Below are 15448 nucleotides of genomic sequence, written 5' to 3' on the forward strand. Positions count from 1 at the left end.
GTTACTTTTTTAGTTTTTTATTACCCTTCTTATTCTTTCTTCCTACACAAAACACAAACCCGCACACACGCATGACACATCTATCTAGTTCTAGACTTCTAGTACATGTATCTAAAGACCAGGTAGCTCGAAGTCTTTAGTTTTGTTCGTTTTGCATTGTTGATGGCCGTTGAGAGATCAGTAGCAAGTGAAGAGTGATATGTTGTAGAACCACATACTGTATATATTAAAGAGATTCCTTTATTGAATATCTCAACAACATTCTTACCATTTTCTTAACATTAAAACTCTTACAAGGAACAAATTAACTTGGTAGGCGGTGATAATTATTAGCACAAAACAACATAAATTAAAACATTTCACCAGCCATTAAACCAAATCAACAAGCCTTAATAAGTGGGATCCCACAGAGACAGAGGTTATGAGAGAAGGCAGATGGTTCACTGGTCTGAAGGAAACCTCCACGTGGGATTTTACCGCAGAGACGATTGTAGCTCACGTTGAAACGCTCTAGACGTAGGTTAGTCAGCTGCTGAGGAATCTTCCCAAAGATTCGGTTTTGGCTCAGATCCAACGTAAGTATGCTCTTAGCGAACTTAACCTTTGAGAGATCGAACTGAAACATGTTTCTCGACAGATCCACTTGTACTGTTGTTTTGTTCCGTCCGAAGAACATCGAACCATCTCCTACGAAACTGTTTCCCGACAGAAACACTGAGTTGAAGTCGTGTTTTGACAACGACTCCGGTATTTTTCCTGCAATTCAGGTTTATTAAACCGGGATCTACAAATTCACCTTAATCTGTAGTTGCTTAATCCGGAAATATAATTAATTAACTTTAAATCCCAATATATAACATCTTTAAAGATGTACTATTAAATAGATAAAAAATGATGGTTTTACTTTTTACCTGAGAGCCTGTTGTTAGACAAGTCGAGTCCAGGGACGTTGCCAACAAAAGAACCGAAAGAGTTTGGTATAGAACCGGTTAGCTTATTATCGTTGACGTGAATGGCTTCGAGCTTTGGCATCTGAGAAAGCGTACCGGGAATTGGACCGGTCAGTTGGTTCTCGGAAAGGCCCAAGTAGGTGAGGTTCTTGAGGTCGCTGATGTTATCAGGAATCGGACCGGAGAAATTGCTGTACTTAAAGAAGAGGATGTCGAGGCTCTTGAGCTTGGTGATGGCTGGTGGGATGTTTCCGGAGAATTTTTTGGAGGAAAGGGTGAGGTAAGTGACACGACCGTAAGTGCATTCGACGCCGCTCCAGCCGGTACAGCAATCGGTTTGGGGATTCCAAGATGAGAGGAGGGGATGGTTGTTCAGTGATTTCTTGATCTCAAGTAGGGCATTTTTGTCATTTTCAGTGCAGCTGTAAGAAAATGGGAGAGAGACGAAGAGGATGGAGAGGAAGATAGAGAGATGAAGAAGGAGGAGCTTCATTGTGATGATGATTTGATATGTGGTTACTTCGAGCATTGAAACAAGTTCTGATATATAAACAAATATATTTCAATGGAACACAGCTGTGTAAATTTTACTGGTTTTGTACAGTGTGGGTTCTACACTTCTCCTTACGTACAATATTCTTTTCCTAACATAGATTTAATTCATAACGGTACGTATGTATATGCCTTATTAATTTGAATTTTTAAAAATGTTCGTAGATGTGGGAACTATTTTGATTCGCTATATTTCAATAATTTTGACCGTACGTTTGTCACTTCACCAGTCAATTCTAACTATTATCTCTTCGAAATTTTCAAATATGAATAACTTGCTTACTCTTTTTTCCAACAAAAAAAAAACTGAGGCATATATGTCATAAAACCGCATAAATGTTATAGAGATTAGACTTAAATTCTGAATATCTCAACAACAACATTCGTACATCATTAGACTTGTCACAGATTAAACATAATTATTTTTCTTGAGCTAACGTTAAACCAAATCTAACAAGCCTTAAGTGGTGTCCCACAAAGACAGAGGTTGNCGGAAGAACATTAAAAGGCTGAATAGTTGCATGTCTAGTATTCTGGCTTCCGCCTCCCTGTCTCCAATCTCTGGTAAAATTCCATGATAAAACATATATTTAAATCAACAATATTGATAATACATTAATGTTTTGTTTTGCTGGTTCAAGAATGCAAATAAACAATCTGACCTTATCCTGTGGATAGTATCATCCTTATCGACCCTACTCAGAAGCTCTCGNGAGATGGTTGTAGCTCACGTTGAAATTTTCTAGACGTAGCTTACTCAACTCCCGAGGAAACTTCCCGAAGATTCGGTTGTGGCTCAGGTCCAACGAGACTATGCTTCTAGNAACATAACAAACCAATCAATGCAAAGGAGGAAGAGAGTACCCAAGAAATTGCATCAGACTGCGCTTTAAAAGCCCGTAAAACAGCTGTATATGCTTCCTGCTCAAGTTGATGAATTTGTNGAAGTCGTATTTGGACAACGATTCTGGTACCTTTCCTGTAATGGTGTATACCGTGTATTATTAAATTTATAAATGGTTGGTTACAAAACATTTTAAAGTATGATGCTAGTTCTAAGTTCCGACATAAATAAGCATTTGACCAAAAAGTATAATAAAGAAATAGAAAATGATGGTTTACCTGAGAGCTTATTATTAAACAAGTAGAGATTAGGGACGTTGCCAACAAAAGAACCGAAAGAGTTGGGTATAGAACCGGTTAGCTTGTTATCGTTGACTTGAATGGCTTGAAGCTTTGGCATCTGAGAAAGCGAACCGGGAATTGGACCGGTAAACTGGTTAAATGAAAGGTCCAAGAACGTGACGGTCTTGAGCTCGCTGATGTAATCAGGAATCGGACCGGAGAGATTGGTTTGCTTTAACCGGAGGAGGTCAAGATTCTTGAGCTTGGTGATGGTGCGTGGGATGTTTCCGGTGAGGTGGGTCAAGTAGCTGAAATCGAGCGTACGGAGGTAAGGGAGGTCGCCGATCTGGACCGGGATCTGGCCGGAGATTTCGCCGGAGGATNAAATAAGATTCAAAAGGGGCAGAAACGTTATACATACCTCTGATTTCAGAAATTTTGAAGAAAACCCCACAGGAGGGTTTATCTTATCGACAGATTCAGATACGAAACCCTAAAAAGATCGAAATCGAAACTTGACCCGCGAAAAGAGCAATGAAGGGATTAAAGGGTTCGACGTGCGTTCGATGAAACGAAGAATTGAGGAAATTGAAAGAATTTGAAACACAAAAAAAAACGAACTTTTTGTTTCCCTCTCGAGAGAAACGATCTTTTTGAAAGAGAAAGGGCAGAAACAGAGGAGAGACCTACGATCGAGATTTCTCCGGGACTCGGATTGGGGATGGCGTCGGAATCGCCGAACAGTCGTTTTAAAGACGAAACGATTCGTTTTGGTATTAAGATCTATAAAAAGGCCCACTAGGAATAGAAACCCGGCCCATGTAGCCTTAATACGTCTATGTTACTTTATTTTTTTTTGTCCAACAATTTATGTCTATGTTACTTTTTTAGTTTTTTATTACCCTTCTTATTCTTTCTTCCTACACAAAACACAAACCCGCACACACGCATGACACATCTATCTAGTTCTAGACTTCTAGTACATGTATCTAAAGACCAGGTAGCTCGAAGTCTTTAGTTTTGTTCGTTTTGCATTGTTGATGGCCGTTGAGAGATCAGTAGCAAGTGAAGAGTGATATGTTGTAGAACCACATACTGTATATATTAAAGAGATTCCTTTATTGAATATCTCAACAACATTCTTACCATTTTCTTAACATTAAAACTCTTACAAGGAACAAATTAACTTGGTAGGCGGTGATAATTATTAGCACAAAACAACATAAATTAAAACATTTCACCAGCCATTAAACCAAATCAACAAGCCTTAATAAGTGGGATCCCACAGAGACAGAGGTTATGAGAGAAGGCAGATGGTTCACTGGTCTGAAGGAAACCTCCACGTGGGATTTTACCGCAGAGACGATTGTAGCTCACGTTGAAACGCTCTAGACGTAGGTTAGTCAGCTGCTGAGGAATCTTCCCAAAGATTCGGTTTTGGCTCAGATCCAACGTAAGTATGCTCTTAGCGAACTTAACCTTTGAGAGATCGAACTGAAACATGTTTCTCGACAGATCCACTTGTACTGTTGTTTTGTTCCGTCCGAAGAACATCGAACCATCTCCTACGAAACTGTTTCCCGACAGAAACACTGAGTTGAAGTCGTGTTTTGACAACGACTCCGGTATTTTTCCTGCAATTCAGGTTTATTAAACCGGGATCTACAAATTCACCTTAATCTGTAGTTGCTTAATCCGGAAATATAATTAATTAACTTTAAATCCCAATATATAACATCTTTAAAGATGTACTATTAAATAGATAAAAAATGATGGTTTTACTTTTTACCTGAGAGCCTGTTGTTAGACAAGTCGAGTCCAGGGACGTTGCCAACAAAAGAACCGAAAGAGTTTGGTATAGAACCGGTTAGCTTATTATCGTTGACGTGAATGGCTTCGAGCTTTGGCATCTGAGAAAGCGTACCGGGAATTGGACCGGTCAGTTGGTTCTCGGAAAGGCCCAAGTAGGTGAGGTTCTTGAGGTCGCTGATGTTATCAGGAATCGGACCGGAGAAATTGCTGTACTTAAAGAAGAGGATGTCGAGGCTCTTGAGCTTGGTGATGGCTGGTGGGATGTTTCCGGAGAATTTTTTGGAGGAAAGGGTGAGGTAAGTGACACGACCGTAAGTGCATTCGACGCCGCTCCAGCCGGTACAGCAATCGGTTTGGGGATTCCAAGATGAGAGGAGGGGATGGTTGTTCAGTGATTTCTTGATCTCAAGTAGGGCATTTTTGTCATTTTCAGTGCAGCTGTAAGAAAATGGGAGAGAGACGAAGAGGATGGAGAGGAAGATAGAGAGATGAAGAAGGAGGAGCTTCATTGTGATGATGATTTGATATGTGGTTACTTCGAGCATTGAAACAAGTTCTGATATATAAACAAATATATTTCAATGGAACACAGCTGTGTAAATTTTACTGGTTTTGTACAGTGTGGGTTCTACACTTCTCCTTACGTACAATATTCTTTTCCTAACATAGATTTAATTCATAACGGTACGTATGTATATGCCTTATTAATTTGAATTTTTAAAAATGTTCGTAGATGTGGGAACTATTTTGATTCGCTATATTTCAATAATTTTGACCGTACGTTTGTCACTTCACCAGTCAATTCTAACTATTATCTCTTCGAAATTTTCAAATATGAATAACTTGCTTACTCTTTTTTCCAACAAAAAAAAAACTGAGGCATATATGTCATAAAACCGCATAAATGTTATAGAGATTAGACTTAAATTCTGAATATCTCAACAACAACATTCGTACATCATTAGACTTGTCACAGATTAAACATAATTATTTTTCTTGAGCTAACGTTAAACCAAATCTAACAAGCCTTAAGTGGTGTCCCACAAAGACAGAGGTTGTGAGCGAAGGCAGATGGTTCAAAGGTCTGAAGGAGACCGCCACTTGGGATTTTCCCGCAGAGATGGTTGTAGCTCACGTTGAAATTTTCTAGACGTAGCTTACTCAACTCCCGAGGAAACTTCCCGAAGATTCGGTTGTGGCTCAGGTCCAACGAGACTATGCTTCTAGCGAACTTAACCTTGGAGAGATCGAACTGAAACAGGTTCCTTGACAGATCCACTCGTACTGTTGTTTTGTTCCGTCCGAAGAACATCGAACCATCTCCTATGAAACCGTTTCCCGACAGATCCACTGCATTGAAGTCGTATTTGGACAACGATTCTGGTACCTTTCCTGTAATGGTGTATACCGTGTATTATTAAATTTATAAATGGTTGGTTACAAAACATTTTAAAGTATGATGCTAGTTCTAAGTTCCGACATAAATAAGCATTTGACCAAAAAGTATAATAAAGAAATAGAAAATGATGGTTTACCTGAGAGCTTATTATTAAACAAGTAGAGATTAGGGACGTTGCCAACAAAAGAACCGAAAGAGTTGGGTATAGAACCGGTTAGCTTGTTATCGTTGACTTGAATGGCTTGAAGCTTTGGCATCTGAGAAAGCGAACCGGGAATTGGACCGGTAAACTGGTTAAATGAAAGGTCCAAGAACGTGACGGTCTTGAGCTCGCTGATGTAATCAGGAATCGGACCGGAGAGATTGGTTTGCTTTAACCGGAGGAGGTCAAGATTCTTGAGCTTGGTGATGGTGCGTGGGATGTTTCCGGTGAGGTGGGTCAAGTAGCTGAAATCGAGCGTACGGAGGTAAGGGAGGTCGCCGATCTGGACCGGGATCTGGCCGGAGATTTCGCCGGAGGATATGGTGAGAGCGGTGACGCGGCCGTCAGTGCATTCCACGCCGGTCCAGCTGGTACAACAGTCGGTTCGGGGGNTCGAAACCCTAAATCCTAACCTCGGTTAACCATTCCCTAAAACCCTCTTTAAATCTTCCGAGCCTAAAACTAGCCGAAACAGTGTTGAATTAGACAAGACCTTCAACGGAGATATATCTCAATGAGCAGATGAGCTAACACAAGGTTCGACATGGAACGCCTAAATCCCTAATTGCTCCAAATAAGATTCAAAAGGGGCAGAAACGTTATACATACCTCTGATTTCAGAAATTTTGAAGAAAACCCCACAGGAGGGTTTATCTTATCGACAGATTCAGATACGAAACCCTAAAAAGATCGAAATCGAAACTTGACCCGCGAAAAGAGCAATGAAGGGATTAAAGGGTTCGACGTGCGTTCGATGAAACGAAGAATTGAGGAAATTGAAAGAATTTGAAACACAAAAAAAAACGAACTTTTTGTTTCCCTCTCGAGAGAAACGATCTTTTTGAAAGAGAAAGGGCAGAAACAGAGGAGAGACCTACGATCGAGATTTCTCCGGGACTCGGATTGGGGATGGCGTCGGAATCGCCGAACAGTCGTTTTAAAGACGAAACGATTCGTTTTGGTATTAAGATCTATAAAAAGGCCCACTAGGAATAGAAACCCGGCCCATGTAGCCTTAATACGTCTATGTTACTTTATTTTTTTTTGTCCAACAATTTATGTCTATGTTACTTTTTTAGTTTTTTATTACCCTTCTTATTCTTTCTTCCTACACAAAACACAAACCCGCACACACGCATGACACATCTATCTAGTTCTAGACTTCTAGTACATGTATCTAAAGACCAGGTAGCTCGAAGTCTTTAGTTTTGTTCGTTTTGCATTGTTGATGGCCGTTGAGAGATCAGTAGCAAGTGAAGAGTGATATGTTGTAGAACCACATACTGTATATATTAAAGAGATTCCTTTATTGAATATCTCAACAACATTCTTACCATTTTCTTAACATTAAAACTCTTACAAGGAACAAATTAACTTGGTAGGCGGTGATAATTATTAGCACAAAACAACATAAATTAAAACATTTCACCAGCCATTAAACCAAATCAACAAGCCTTAATAAGTGGGATCCCACAGAGACAGAGGTTATGAGAGAAGGCAGATGGTTCACTGGTCTGAAGGAAACCTCCACGTGGGATTTTACCGCAGAGACGATTGTAGCTCACGTTGAAACGCTCTAGACGTAGGTTAGTCAGCTGCTGAGGAATCTTCCCAAAGATTCGGTTTTGGCTCAGATCCAACGTAAGTATGCTCTTAGCGAACTTAACCTTTGAGAGATCGAACTGAAACATGTTTCTCGACAGATCCACTTGTACTGTTGTTTTGTTCCGTCCGAAGAACATCGAACCATCTCCTACGAAACTGTTTCCCGACAGAAACACTGAGTTGAAGTCGTGTTTTGACAACGACTCCGGTATTTTTCCTGCAATTCAGGTTTATTAAACCGGGATCTACAAATTCACCTTAATCTGTAGTTGCTTAATCCGGAAATATAATTAATTAACTTTAAATCCCAATATATAACATCTTTAAAGATGTACTATTAAATAGATAAAAAATGATGGTTTTACTTTTTACCTGAGAGCCTGTTGTTAGACAAGTCGAGTCCAGGGACGTTGCCAACAAAAGAACCGAAAGAGTTTGGTATAGAACCGGTTAGCTTATTATCGTTGACGTGAATGGCTTCGAGCTTTGGCATCTGAGAAAGCGTACCGGGAATTGGACCGGTCAGTTGGTTCTCGGAAAGGCCCAAGTAGGTGAGGTTCTTGAGGTCGCTGATGTTATCAGGAATCGGACCGGAGAAATTGCTGTACTTAAAGAAGAGGATGTCGAGGCTCTTGAGCTTGGTGATGGCTGGTGGGATGTTTCCGGAGAATTTTTTGGAGGAAAGGGTGAGGTAAGTGACACGACCGTAAGTGCATTCGACGCCGCTCCAGCCGGTACAGCAATCGGTTTGGGGATTCCAAGATGAGAGGAGGGGATGGTTGTTCAGTGATTTCTTGATCTCAAGTAGGGCATTTTTGTCATTTTCAGTGCAGCTGTAAGAAAATGGGAGAGAGACGAAGAGGATGGAGAGGAAGATAGAGAGATGAAGAAGGAGGAGCTTCATTGTGATGATGATTTGATATGTGGTTACTTCGAGCATTGAAACAAGTTCTGATATATAAACAAATATATTTCAATGGAACACAGCTGTGTAAATTTTACTGGTTTTGTACAGTGTGGGTTCTACACTTCTCCTTACGTACAATATTCTTTTCCTAACATAGATTTAATTCATAACGGTACGTATGTATATGCCTTATTAATTTGAATTTTTAAAAATGTTCGTAGATGTGGGAACTATTTTGATTCGCTATATTTCAATAATTTTGACCGTACGTTTGTCACTTCACCAGTCAATTCTAACTATTATCTCTTCGAAATTTTCAAATATGAATAACTTGCTTACTCTTTTTTCCAACAAAAAAAAAACTGAGGCATATATGTCATAAAACCGCATAAATGTTATAGAGATTAGACTTAAATTCTGAATATCTCAACAACAACATTCGTACATCATTAGACTTGTCACAGATTAAACATAATTATTTTTCTTGAGCTAACGTTAAACCAAATCTAACAAGCCTTAAGTGGTGTCCCACAAAGACAGAGGTTGTGAGCGAAGGCAGATGGTTCAAAGGTCTGAAGGAGACCGCCACTTGGGATTTTCCCGCAGAGATGGTTGTAGCTCACGTTGAAATTTTCTAGACGTAGCTTACTCAACTCCCGAGGAAACTTCCCGAAGATTCGGTTGTGGCTCAGGTCCAACGAGACTATGCTTCTAGCGAACTTAACCTTGGAGAGATCGAACTGAAACAGGTTCCTTGACAGATCCACTCGTACTGTTGTTTTGTTCCGTCCGAAGAACATCGAACCATCTCCTATGAAACCGTTTCCCGACAGATCCACTGCATTGAAGTCGTATTTGGACAACGATTCTGGTACCTTTCCTGTAATGGTGTATACCGTGTATTATTAAATTTATAAATGGTTGGTTACAAAACATTTTAAAGTATGATGCTAGTTCTAAGTTCCGACATAAATAAGCATTTGACCAAAAAGTATAATAAAGAAATAGAAAATGATGGTTTACCTGAGAGCTTATTGTTAAACAAGTAGAGATTAGGGACGTTGCCAACAAAAGAACCGAAAGAGTTGGGTATAGAACCGGTTAGCTTGTTATCGTTGACTTGAATGGCTTGAAGCTTTGGCATCTGAGAAAGCGAACCGGGAATTGGACCGGTAAACTGGTTAAATGAAAGGTCCAAGAACGTGACGGTCTTGAGCTCGCTGATGTAATCAGGAATCGGACCGGAGAGATTGGTTTGCTTTAACCGGAGGAGGTCAAGATTCTTGAGCTTGGTGATGGTGCGTGGGATGTTTCCGGTGAGGTGGGTCAAGTAGCTGAAATCGAGCGTACGGAGGTAAGGGAGGTCGCCGATCTGGACCGGGATCTGGCCGGAGATTTCGCCGGAGGATATGGTGAGAGCGGTGACGCGGCCGTCAGTGCATTCCACGCCGGTCCAGCTGGTACAACAGTCGGTTCGGGGGTTCCAGGAGGAGAGTAGGGGAGGGTTGTTAAGGGATTTCTTGATTTGAAGGAGGGCATTTTTGTCATTTGGGGTGCAGCTGTAAGAAGATGGGAGAGAGATAAAGAGGATTGACAAGAAGATTGAGAGATGAAGCAGGAGGAGCTTCATTGTGAAGGATTGATGTGGTTATGTTGAGCAATGAATGAGCAAGTTCTGATATATAGCAGAGATTTCAATGGAACACAGCTGTGAGCTGATGTTACTAATTTTGCAGAGTCAGAGTTCTACACGACTACACTACTCCCGACGTACAATATTCCTTTTCATGAAATAAAGCTTCACAAGCGTGGTAAATATATATCTACTGTTTTGATTCTCTATTTAATTATGTGACCATAAGATAGCCCACTGGACCAATCGCAGCAAGTAAAATAGTTAGTTAGGTATACAAATATTTTAGCATGTGTTTTTTAAATTGTGTATATACGTTAGCCAGAGTACAATGATTGGAAAACACAATTATAGTTTAAAGTTTAAACACATGCTAAAATTAGAGCCAAAGAAAATAGTGTTAAAGATTGAATAATGTGGGAATGTAAATAAGTGAGAACCCCTAAAATTGTTGCTATGTGTTGGGACACAAACAATACAAAGACAAATGAATATTCAAGAGGGAGAGCCCACCACTTTCTTAAACACACACAAATTGATACAACACGAAGAGGAGATTTAGACATTTACATAATGACCCCTCCCTTTGTGTTACAAAGGGGTTGTGTGATGTATGTATGCTGTTTAGTCACCATGACTCCTTCCACTCTAATCTATCGAGACCGTCCACGATTGCTCTGCGAAACTCACCATTGTGCAGCAGAAAGGAGGACACGTGTCCACCTGTAACCCATCTCACTTCTGAGCCAGGCCAGGCCTTTTGAAGCTCCAACACAGAGTGTTTCGGTATATATCCATCATCCTATACAAATCATTATAATCAGCAACCAGCAATGTCTCCAAAACTGTTAATGATGCGAGTTATAGATTGGTTTGTCTACTTACCGTTGCAGCAACAAAGATAACAGCATCGGGGTTTTTGGGGATAGGGAAGCGAGTGACATCTGTGAGGGAGAGAACACTTCGCATCCGCTCTCTCACTTCATCAAGAGTCATTGTGATCTTCTCTGCTGCAAGTTCCTCCCTCAGTGCCTCCCAGGCCGTTCCATACTTTAATATTCCCTCGCAGAATGCAACAACCGCAGAGTGTGGAGATAGGAATGGAAGTGTTGCAACTGGTGTTGGATGAAGCGATCCAACCATCGAAGCATGTACTCCTCCTAATATTTTCATCATAACGTTATCAGTATGAAGTGAAAAGAAAATCAACTCAACTTGATCAATGAATGGAACTGCAGCCACATAGATCCCTTAATGGATGCAGTTTGTGAACACAACAATAAGTCAGTCTAATCCTAACACTTGGACTTTAAAGGTGCACATGCGTTTGAGAAGCTTAGTAAGGAGTTGGAAACTATGCTGATGCTTCTTAGCAAAGGATAACTAGCAGCAGCTTAGTTTTCTTTAACTTTGTAGAAGAATCTAAAAACAAACCCCACAACAATTGCAGGGAACTTATCCCAAACCAAATACAATAGCTCACGAATTGTTCATAGAAGAAGATAAATGTAGCTTACCCATACTAAGGCCACAAACACCCATCTTTCCAAAGCCTTCCTCAGTGTCTAGCCAGTGAATAAGACTGCGGGACTCTTCAATAGTTGCCCTCCCTAGTAAAAGTAGATCACTAACACATAGGAGTCTCGCACCACGTTGCAAAAACGGACGCCTCTGGCCATAGAAAGGGCTGCAGTGGGCATTATCTATGTTTGATCAAACACACATGCAAAAAAAAGCTTCAAAAGCGGTCAAAGCAAAAAGATTTGCTCTTAAGCTTTTCACCAGAAGGAGAAAAAGTCTCTTTTCATTACCTTTCCAGCACCATTGTTGCAATGTTTTGTTTCACCAAAGGTCCACCCAGACGCAATCTTCGATCATATGTATGATCACCTGTGCCTACATCAATGCAAACGCATTACAAACAACAATTGTAATTAATATACCATCCAATGCAAGTAAACAAAACTTAGAAGGGCTATGCACAAATTAAGATCACAGAATCTGCAATGGTACCTACCTGCAAGATGAACCACACATGCCATCTTTTGAGGAGGAACGTTTTTGGGGACAAGCCAAGCAACCCTAGCGGTACGAGACTCGGGAGGCAAAGCAGCGGTAAGCTCACGGCAACACGGAGTCTGGAAAACACCTTCTCTCAAAGTAGCGGTCTTGGTCTCCCAAACAGTTCTCCAAACGGGACGAATCAAAGGCGGTGGCCAATTCTGACCTTGAACCTCAAGAGGAAAGAGCTGTTTCACAATCCGCTCGAGCAATTCCAGATTGTGAGCACCCCATCCACGCGAGAAGAAGGGTGGGGTAATCTTCGTGCGGTGCATAAACGCTCCGTAGACATGGTCAATTACATAATGGAGCATTCCCAATCTGATCGTCACCATTATTCAAAATTTAATCTCAGGATTGTTGGGACCTAATTTGGAGAAAATAGTCAAATACCTAAGCCGGTGAATTGGAATACGAATTTATCGTCAGAAATCGGATTTGGGTGGTTCAGATCTGGTGAGAAAGGCGAAAGATTAACGAATCGGAGAGTTTGACTTGGAAGTCAAGGTTAAGAAATCTGAAAAGTGAATGCTTTGTTCGGAGATCGGTGGAGAAATCTAAAAAGAAGAAGCGTGAAGATTGAAGACAACTAATGGAAACCGGAGAAGGAGCGAGAGAAACGGTGGGCTTGATTGAGCCAGGAGAAAGAAAGAAAGAGAACGAACATACACATATTCATGAGATGCCACGCTGGCATTATGTGGGCCCATATTTTGGGTTTGGGTTTTTTCGTTCGGACAGAAGCGTTATCCAATATCTATCAAAGGTTTTGAGTTTGACAGTGACACTTTTGAAGATTAATAAATATTTATATCTGTATACATTATTAATATATTGAAGAAGCCCACTGGTATGAGTTGGAGTCTTCGATATGGAATCTGTTGTGGTTGGTTGATGGTTGTCCTGTGTTTTTTTATACAATACAGCCAACAAAATTTGTAAGTTCTTTGTTATAATTTTTTCTTTTTTCTTTTTTTGTATGCAAAGTTGTTTGTACTGGGGATTGCACAACACTAAATAAATATCGATTTTAGGGGGAAAGAGTGAAGTTTGTTCTTTATTAACAATAAGGATGCGAGGTCGTCACTAAAACGAGTCAAGATCGTGCTCGTCAGTTCATAGGAGAACTGACAAGTGAGTCACGACGAGCTCGGAAGCTAACAGGAAATTATACAGAAAATAACAAGAGTCTTTCTACGCAAAGTATTGCTCTCGGGGTATTGTACGCGAGTCTGTCCCCTTTCTCCAGTGAGTACTGTTTCTTTATATAGTAAACTCTAGACCGAGGGTTTTCTAGGGTTCCCATCGTGAATTCCCGAGATTGCCCTTTACGGATTACTAATGACTTGCAGCCAATTTCGTCGGGCCGGAATCACAGAACTCGTCTTATTGGGCCGAGTGGCATATTGCGGCGCAGCCCATGTCCAACAAAAGTGTTGCTATGTAATACAATGAGGTGGAATTTGGTTTCACCCACACACTTTTCTCTAGTAAACCTTTGGCTTATTGTTTCGTTTCAAAGAACAAATGGCCTAACACGAATCATAAAACGGAACCCAAAAAAAACAAGAACAAGAAAAAAATACAGTAGTTTCTCTTTTCGTCTAGTAAAAGAATTACGATTTGCCGCAACATCCACCTCTTTTCCCACTCTCCTGCTCACTAGGGATGATGATTCTAGTTCCTTTCAAGAGACTTGAATTACCATCGGCGTCATCATCATCAGCCGTTAGTGATTTCTTGCTTATTATACGGTATATCTCTGTCAAGATTGTCAAAAATGCTGTTTCGACATTTGTAGCTTCAAGAGCTGAGGTTTCCATGAAGAACAAGTTTTCTCTTTGTGCAAACTCTTGTGCGTCTTCCGTTGGCACTGCTCTTAAGCTTCCGAGATCGCATTTGTTTCCGATTAGCATTATCACTATGTTCTTGTCCGCATGTCCTCTTAATTCTTCCAGCCATTTCGCCATGTGATCGAATGATTGACGTTTTGTCATGTCATAGACCAACATTGCTCCAACTGCTCCTCGGTAGTATGCGCTTGTCACCGCCCGATATCTGCAATTAGAACAAGAGNAGCTCGGAAGCTAACAGGAAATTATACAGAAAATAACAAGAGTCTTTCTACGCAAAGTATTGCTCTCGGGGTATTGTACGCGAGTCTGTCCCCTTTCTCCAGTGAGTACTGTTTCTTTATATAGTAAACTCTAGACCGAGGGTTTTCTAGGGTTCCCATCGTGAATTCCCGAGATTGCCCTTTACGGATTACTAATGACTTGCAGCCAATTTCGTCGGGCCGGAATCACAGAACTCGTCTTATTGGGCCGAGTGGCATATTGCGGCGCAGCCCATGTCCAACAAAAGTGTTGCTATGTAATACAATGAGGTGGAATTTGGTTTCACCCACACACTTTTCTCTAGTAAACCTTTGGCTTATTGTTTCGTTTCAAAGAACAAATGGCCTAACACGAATCATAAAACGGAACCCAAAAAAAACAAGAACAAGAAAAAAATACAGTAGTTTCTCTTTTCGTCTAGTAAAAGAATTACGATTTGCCGCAACATCCACCTCTTTTCCCACTCTCCTGCTCACTAGGGATGATGATTCTAGTTCCTTTCAAGAGACTTGAATTACCATCGGCGTCATCATCATCAGCCGTTAGTGATTTCTTGCTTATTATACGGTATATCTCTGTCAAGATTGTCAAAAATGCTGTTTCGACATTTGTAGCTTCAAGAGCTGAGGTTTCCATGAAGAACAAGTTTTCTCTTTGTGCAAACTCTTGTGCGTCTTCCGTTGGCACTGCTCTTAAGCTTCCGAGATCGCATTTGTTTCCGATTAGCATTATCACTATGTTCTTGTCCGCATGTCCTCTTAATTCTTCCAGCCATTTCGCCATGTGATCGAATGATTGACGTTTTGTCATGTCATAGACCAACATTGCTCCAACTGCTCCTCGGTAGTATGCGCTTGTCACCGCCCGATATCTGCAATTAGAACAAGAGTCAAAGTTTTGATTCATGTACATACATGTCTAAGAGAGAGCCTTAAAACAGAGTGATCAGTCTCTAGTATACACGTGATGGTGATTATCGACCATTACAAAGTATGTTACCAACCATGCAGAAGAAAACTGATTCACACAAGTGAATGCTCATGTTCCTAGCTAGAGTAACAAAAGCAAATGTGGAACTACCTGGT

At 40.7% G+C, this 15448-nt stretch overlaps 7 protein-coding genes across 9 annotated transcripts in view; all 7 read right to left on the bottom strand.

The window, feature by feature from the left end:
- LOC104776260 (polygalacturonase inhibitor-like) lies at positions 223 to 1459 on the bottom strand. Its single transcript, XM_010500298.2, has 2 exons — positions 912 to 1459; positions 223 to 756 (listed from the first exon to the last, which is right to left on the bottom strand). Exons 1-2 carry the CDS (start codon positions 1441 to 1443, stop codon positions 380 to 382), a joined length of 909 nt encoding a protein of 302 aa, XP_010498600.1. The 5' UTR covers positions 1444 to 1459; the 3' UTR covers positions 223 to 379.
- Positions 1821 to 10341, bottom strand: LOC104776229 (polygalacturonase inhibitor 1-like). Of its 3 annotated transcripts, none has more exons than XM_019245770.1 (3): positions 9576 to 10341; positions 9054 to 9432; positions 1821 to 1947 (listed from the first exon to the last, which is right to left on the bottom strand). In XM_019245770.1, exons 1-2 carry the CDS (start codon positions 10180 to 10182, stop codon positions 9059 to 9061), a joined length of 981 nt encoding a protein of 326 aa, XP_019101315.1. In that variant the 5' UTR covers positions 10183 to 10341; the 3' UTR covers positions 1821 to 1947; positions 9054 to 9058. The 3 variants fall into 3 exon arrangements, with proteins under 3 accessions (XP_019101315.1, XP_010498568.1, XP_010498562.1); XM_010500266.2 differs by lacking the exons at positions 1821 to 1947; positions 9054 to 9432 and adding exons at positions 5326 to 5831; positions 5975 to 6432 and having other exon boundaries at positions 10034 to 10336; XM_010500260.2 differs by lacking the exon at positions 1821 to 1947 and having other exon boundaries at positions 8927 to 9432.
- LOC104776252 (polygalacturonase inhibitor-like) lies at positions 3728 to 4964 on the bottom strand. Its single transcript, XM_010500287.2, has 2 exons — positions 4417 to 4964; positions 3728 to 4261 (listed from the first exon to the last, which is right to left on the bottom strand). Exons 1-2 carry the CDS (start codon positions 4946 to 4948, stop codon positions 3885 to 3887), a joined length of 909 nt encoding a protein of 302 aa, XP_010498589.1. The 5' UTR covers positions 4949 to 4964; the 3' UTR covers positions 3728 to 3884.
- LOC104776244 (polygalacturonase inhibitor-like) lies at positions 7329 to 8565 on the bottom strand. The gene is made up of 2 exons (XM_010500276.2): positions 8018 to 8565; positions 7329 to 7862 (listed from the first exon to the last, which is right to left on the bottom strand). The coding sequence occupies exons 1-2, from the start codon at positions 8547 to 8549 to the stop codon at positions 7486 to 7488; spliced, it is 909 nt and encodes a 302-aa protein (XP_010498578.1). The 5' UTR covers positions 8550 to 8565; the 3' UTR covers positions 7329 to 7485.
- Positions 10565 to 12711, bottom strand: LOC104776315 (protein ABHD18-like; the record flags this gene model as incomplete). Its single annotated transcript, XM_010500357.2, is given in 5 exon segments — positions 10565 to 10987; positions 11071 to 11345; positions 11703 to 11872; positions 11997 to 12081; positions 12203 to 12711. Coding segments are annotated over 5 exon segments (1083 nt in total). The 3' UTR covers positions 10565 to 10813.
- Positions 13843 to 14482, bottom strand: LOC104704469 (ras-related protein RABA4d-like). The gene is made up of 2 exons (XM_010420556.1): positions 14403 to 14482; positions 13843 to 14304 (listed from the first exon to the last, which is right to left on the bottom strand). Exons 1-2 carry the CDS (start codon positions 14480 to 14482, stop codon positions 13863 to 13865), a joined length of 522 nt encoding a protein of 173 aa, XP_010418858.1. The 3' UTR covers positions 13843 to 13862.
- Positions 14773 to 15448, bottom strand: part of LOC104776331 (ras-related protein RABA4d) — a 1769-nt gene continuing 1093 nt past the window's right edge. The window contains exon 2 of the mRNA XM_010500375.1: positions 14773 to 15234. Coding sequence (XP_010498677.1) covers positions 14793 to 15234 — 442 coding nt within the window. The 3' untranslated portion in view covers positions 14773 to 14792. The remainder of the gene's footprint in view (positions 15235 to 15448) is intronic.

Source organism: Camelina sativa, chromosome 1, assembly GCF_000633955.1.
Source record: "Camelina sativa cultivar DH55 chromosome 1, Cs, whole genome shotgun sequence".
In the NCBI taxonomy this organism is placed as follows: Eukaryota; Viridiplantae; Streptophyta; class Magnoliopsida; order Brassicales; family Brassicaceae; genus Camelina; species Camelina sativa.

Bases quoted from the DNA above. Each gene is read 5' to 3' on its own strand.
- LOC104776260 (XM_010500298.2), bottom strand. From the start codon at position 1,443: ATGAAGCTCCTCCTTCTTCATCTCTCTATCTTCCTCTCCATCCTCTTC. The intron at 757-911 runs GTAAAAAGTAAA...CCTGAATTGCAG, and splicing joins GTCTAACAACAGGCTCTCAG to GAAAAATACCGGAGTCGTTG.
- LOC104776252 (XM_010500287.2), bottom strand. From the start codon at position 4,948: ATGAAGCTCCTCCTTCTTCATCTCTCTATCTTCCTCTCCATCCTCTTC. The intron at 4,262-4,416 runs GTAAAAAGTAAA...CCTGAATTGCAG, and splicing joins GTCTAACAACAGGCTCTCAG to GAAAAATACCGGAGTCGTTG.
- LOC104776244 (XM_010500276.2), bottom strand. From the start codon at position 8,549: ATGAAGCTCCTCCTTCTTCATCTCTCTATCTTCCTCTCCATCCTCTTC. The intron at 7,863-8,017 runs GTAAAAAGTAAA...CCTGAATTGCAG, and splicing joins GTCTAACAACAGGCTCTCAG to GAAAAATACCGGAGTCGTTG.
- LOC104776229 (XM_019245770.1), bottom strand. From the start codon at position 10,182: ATGAAGCTCCTCCTGCTTCATCTCTCAATCTTCTTGTCAATCCTCTTT. The intron at 9,433-9,575 runs GTAAACCATCAT...ACACCATTACAG, and splicing joins GTTTAACAATAAGCTCTCAG to GAAAGGTACCAGAATCGTTG.
- LOC104704469 (XM_010420556.1), bottom strand. From the start codon at position 14,482: ATGGGAACCCTAGAAAACCCTCGGTCTAGAGTTTACTATATAAAGAAA. The intron at 14,305-14,402 runs GTACAATACCCC...TTCTAATTGCAG, and splicing joins GAGAAAGGGGACAGACTCGC to ATATCGGGCGGTGACAAGCG.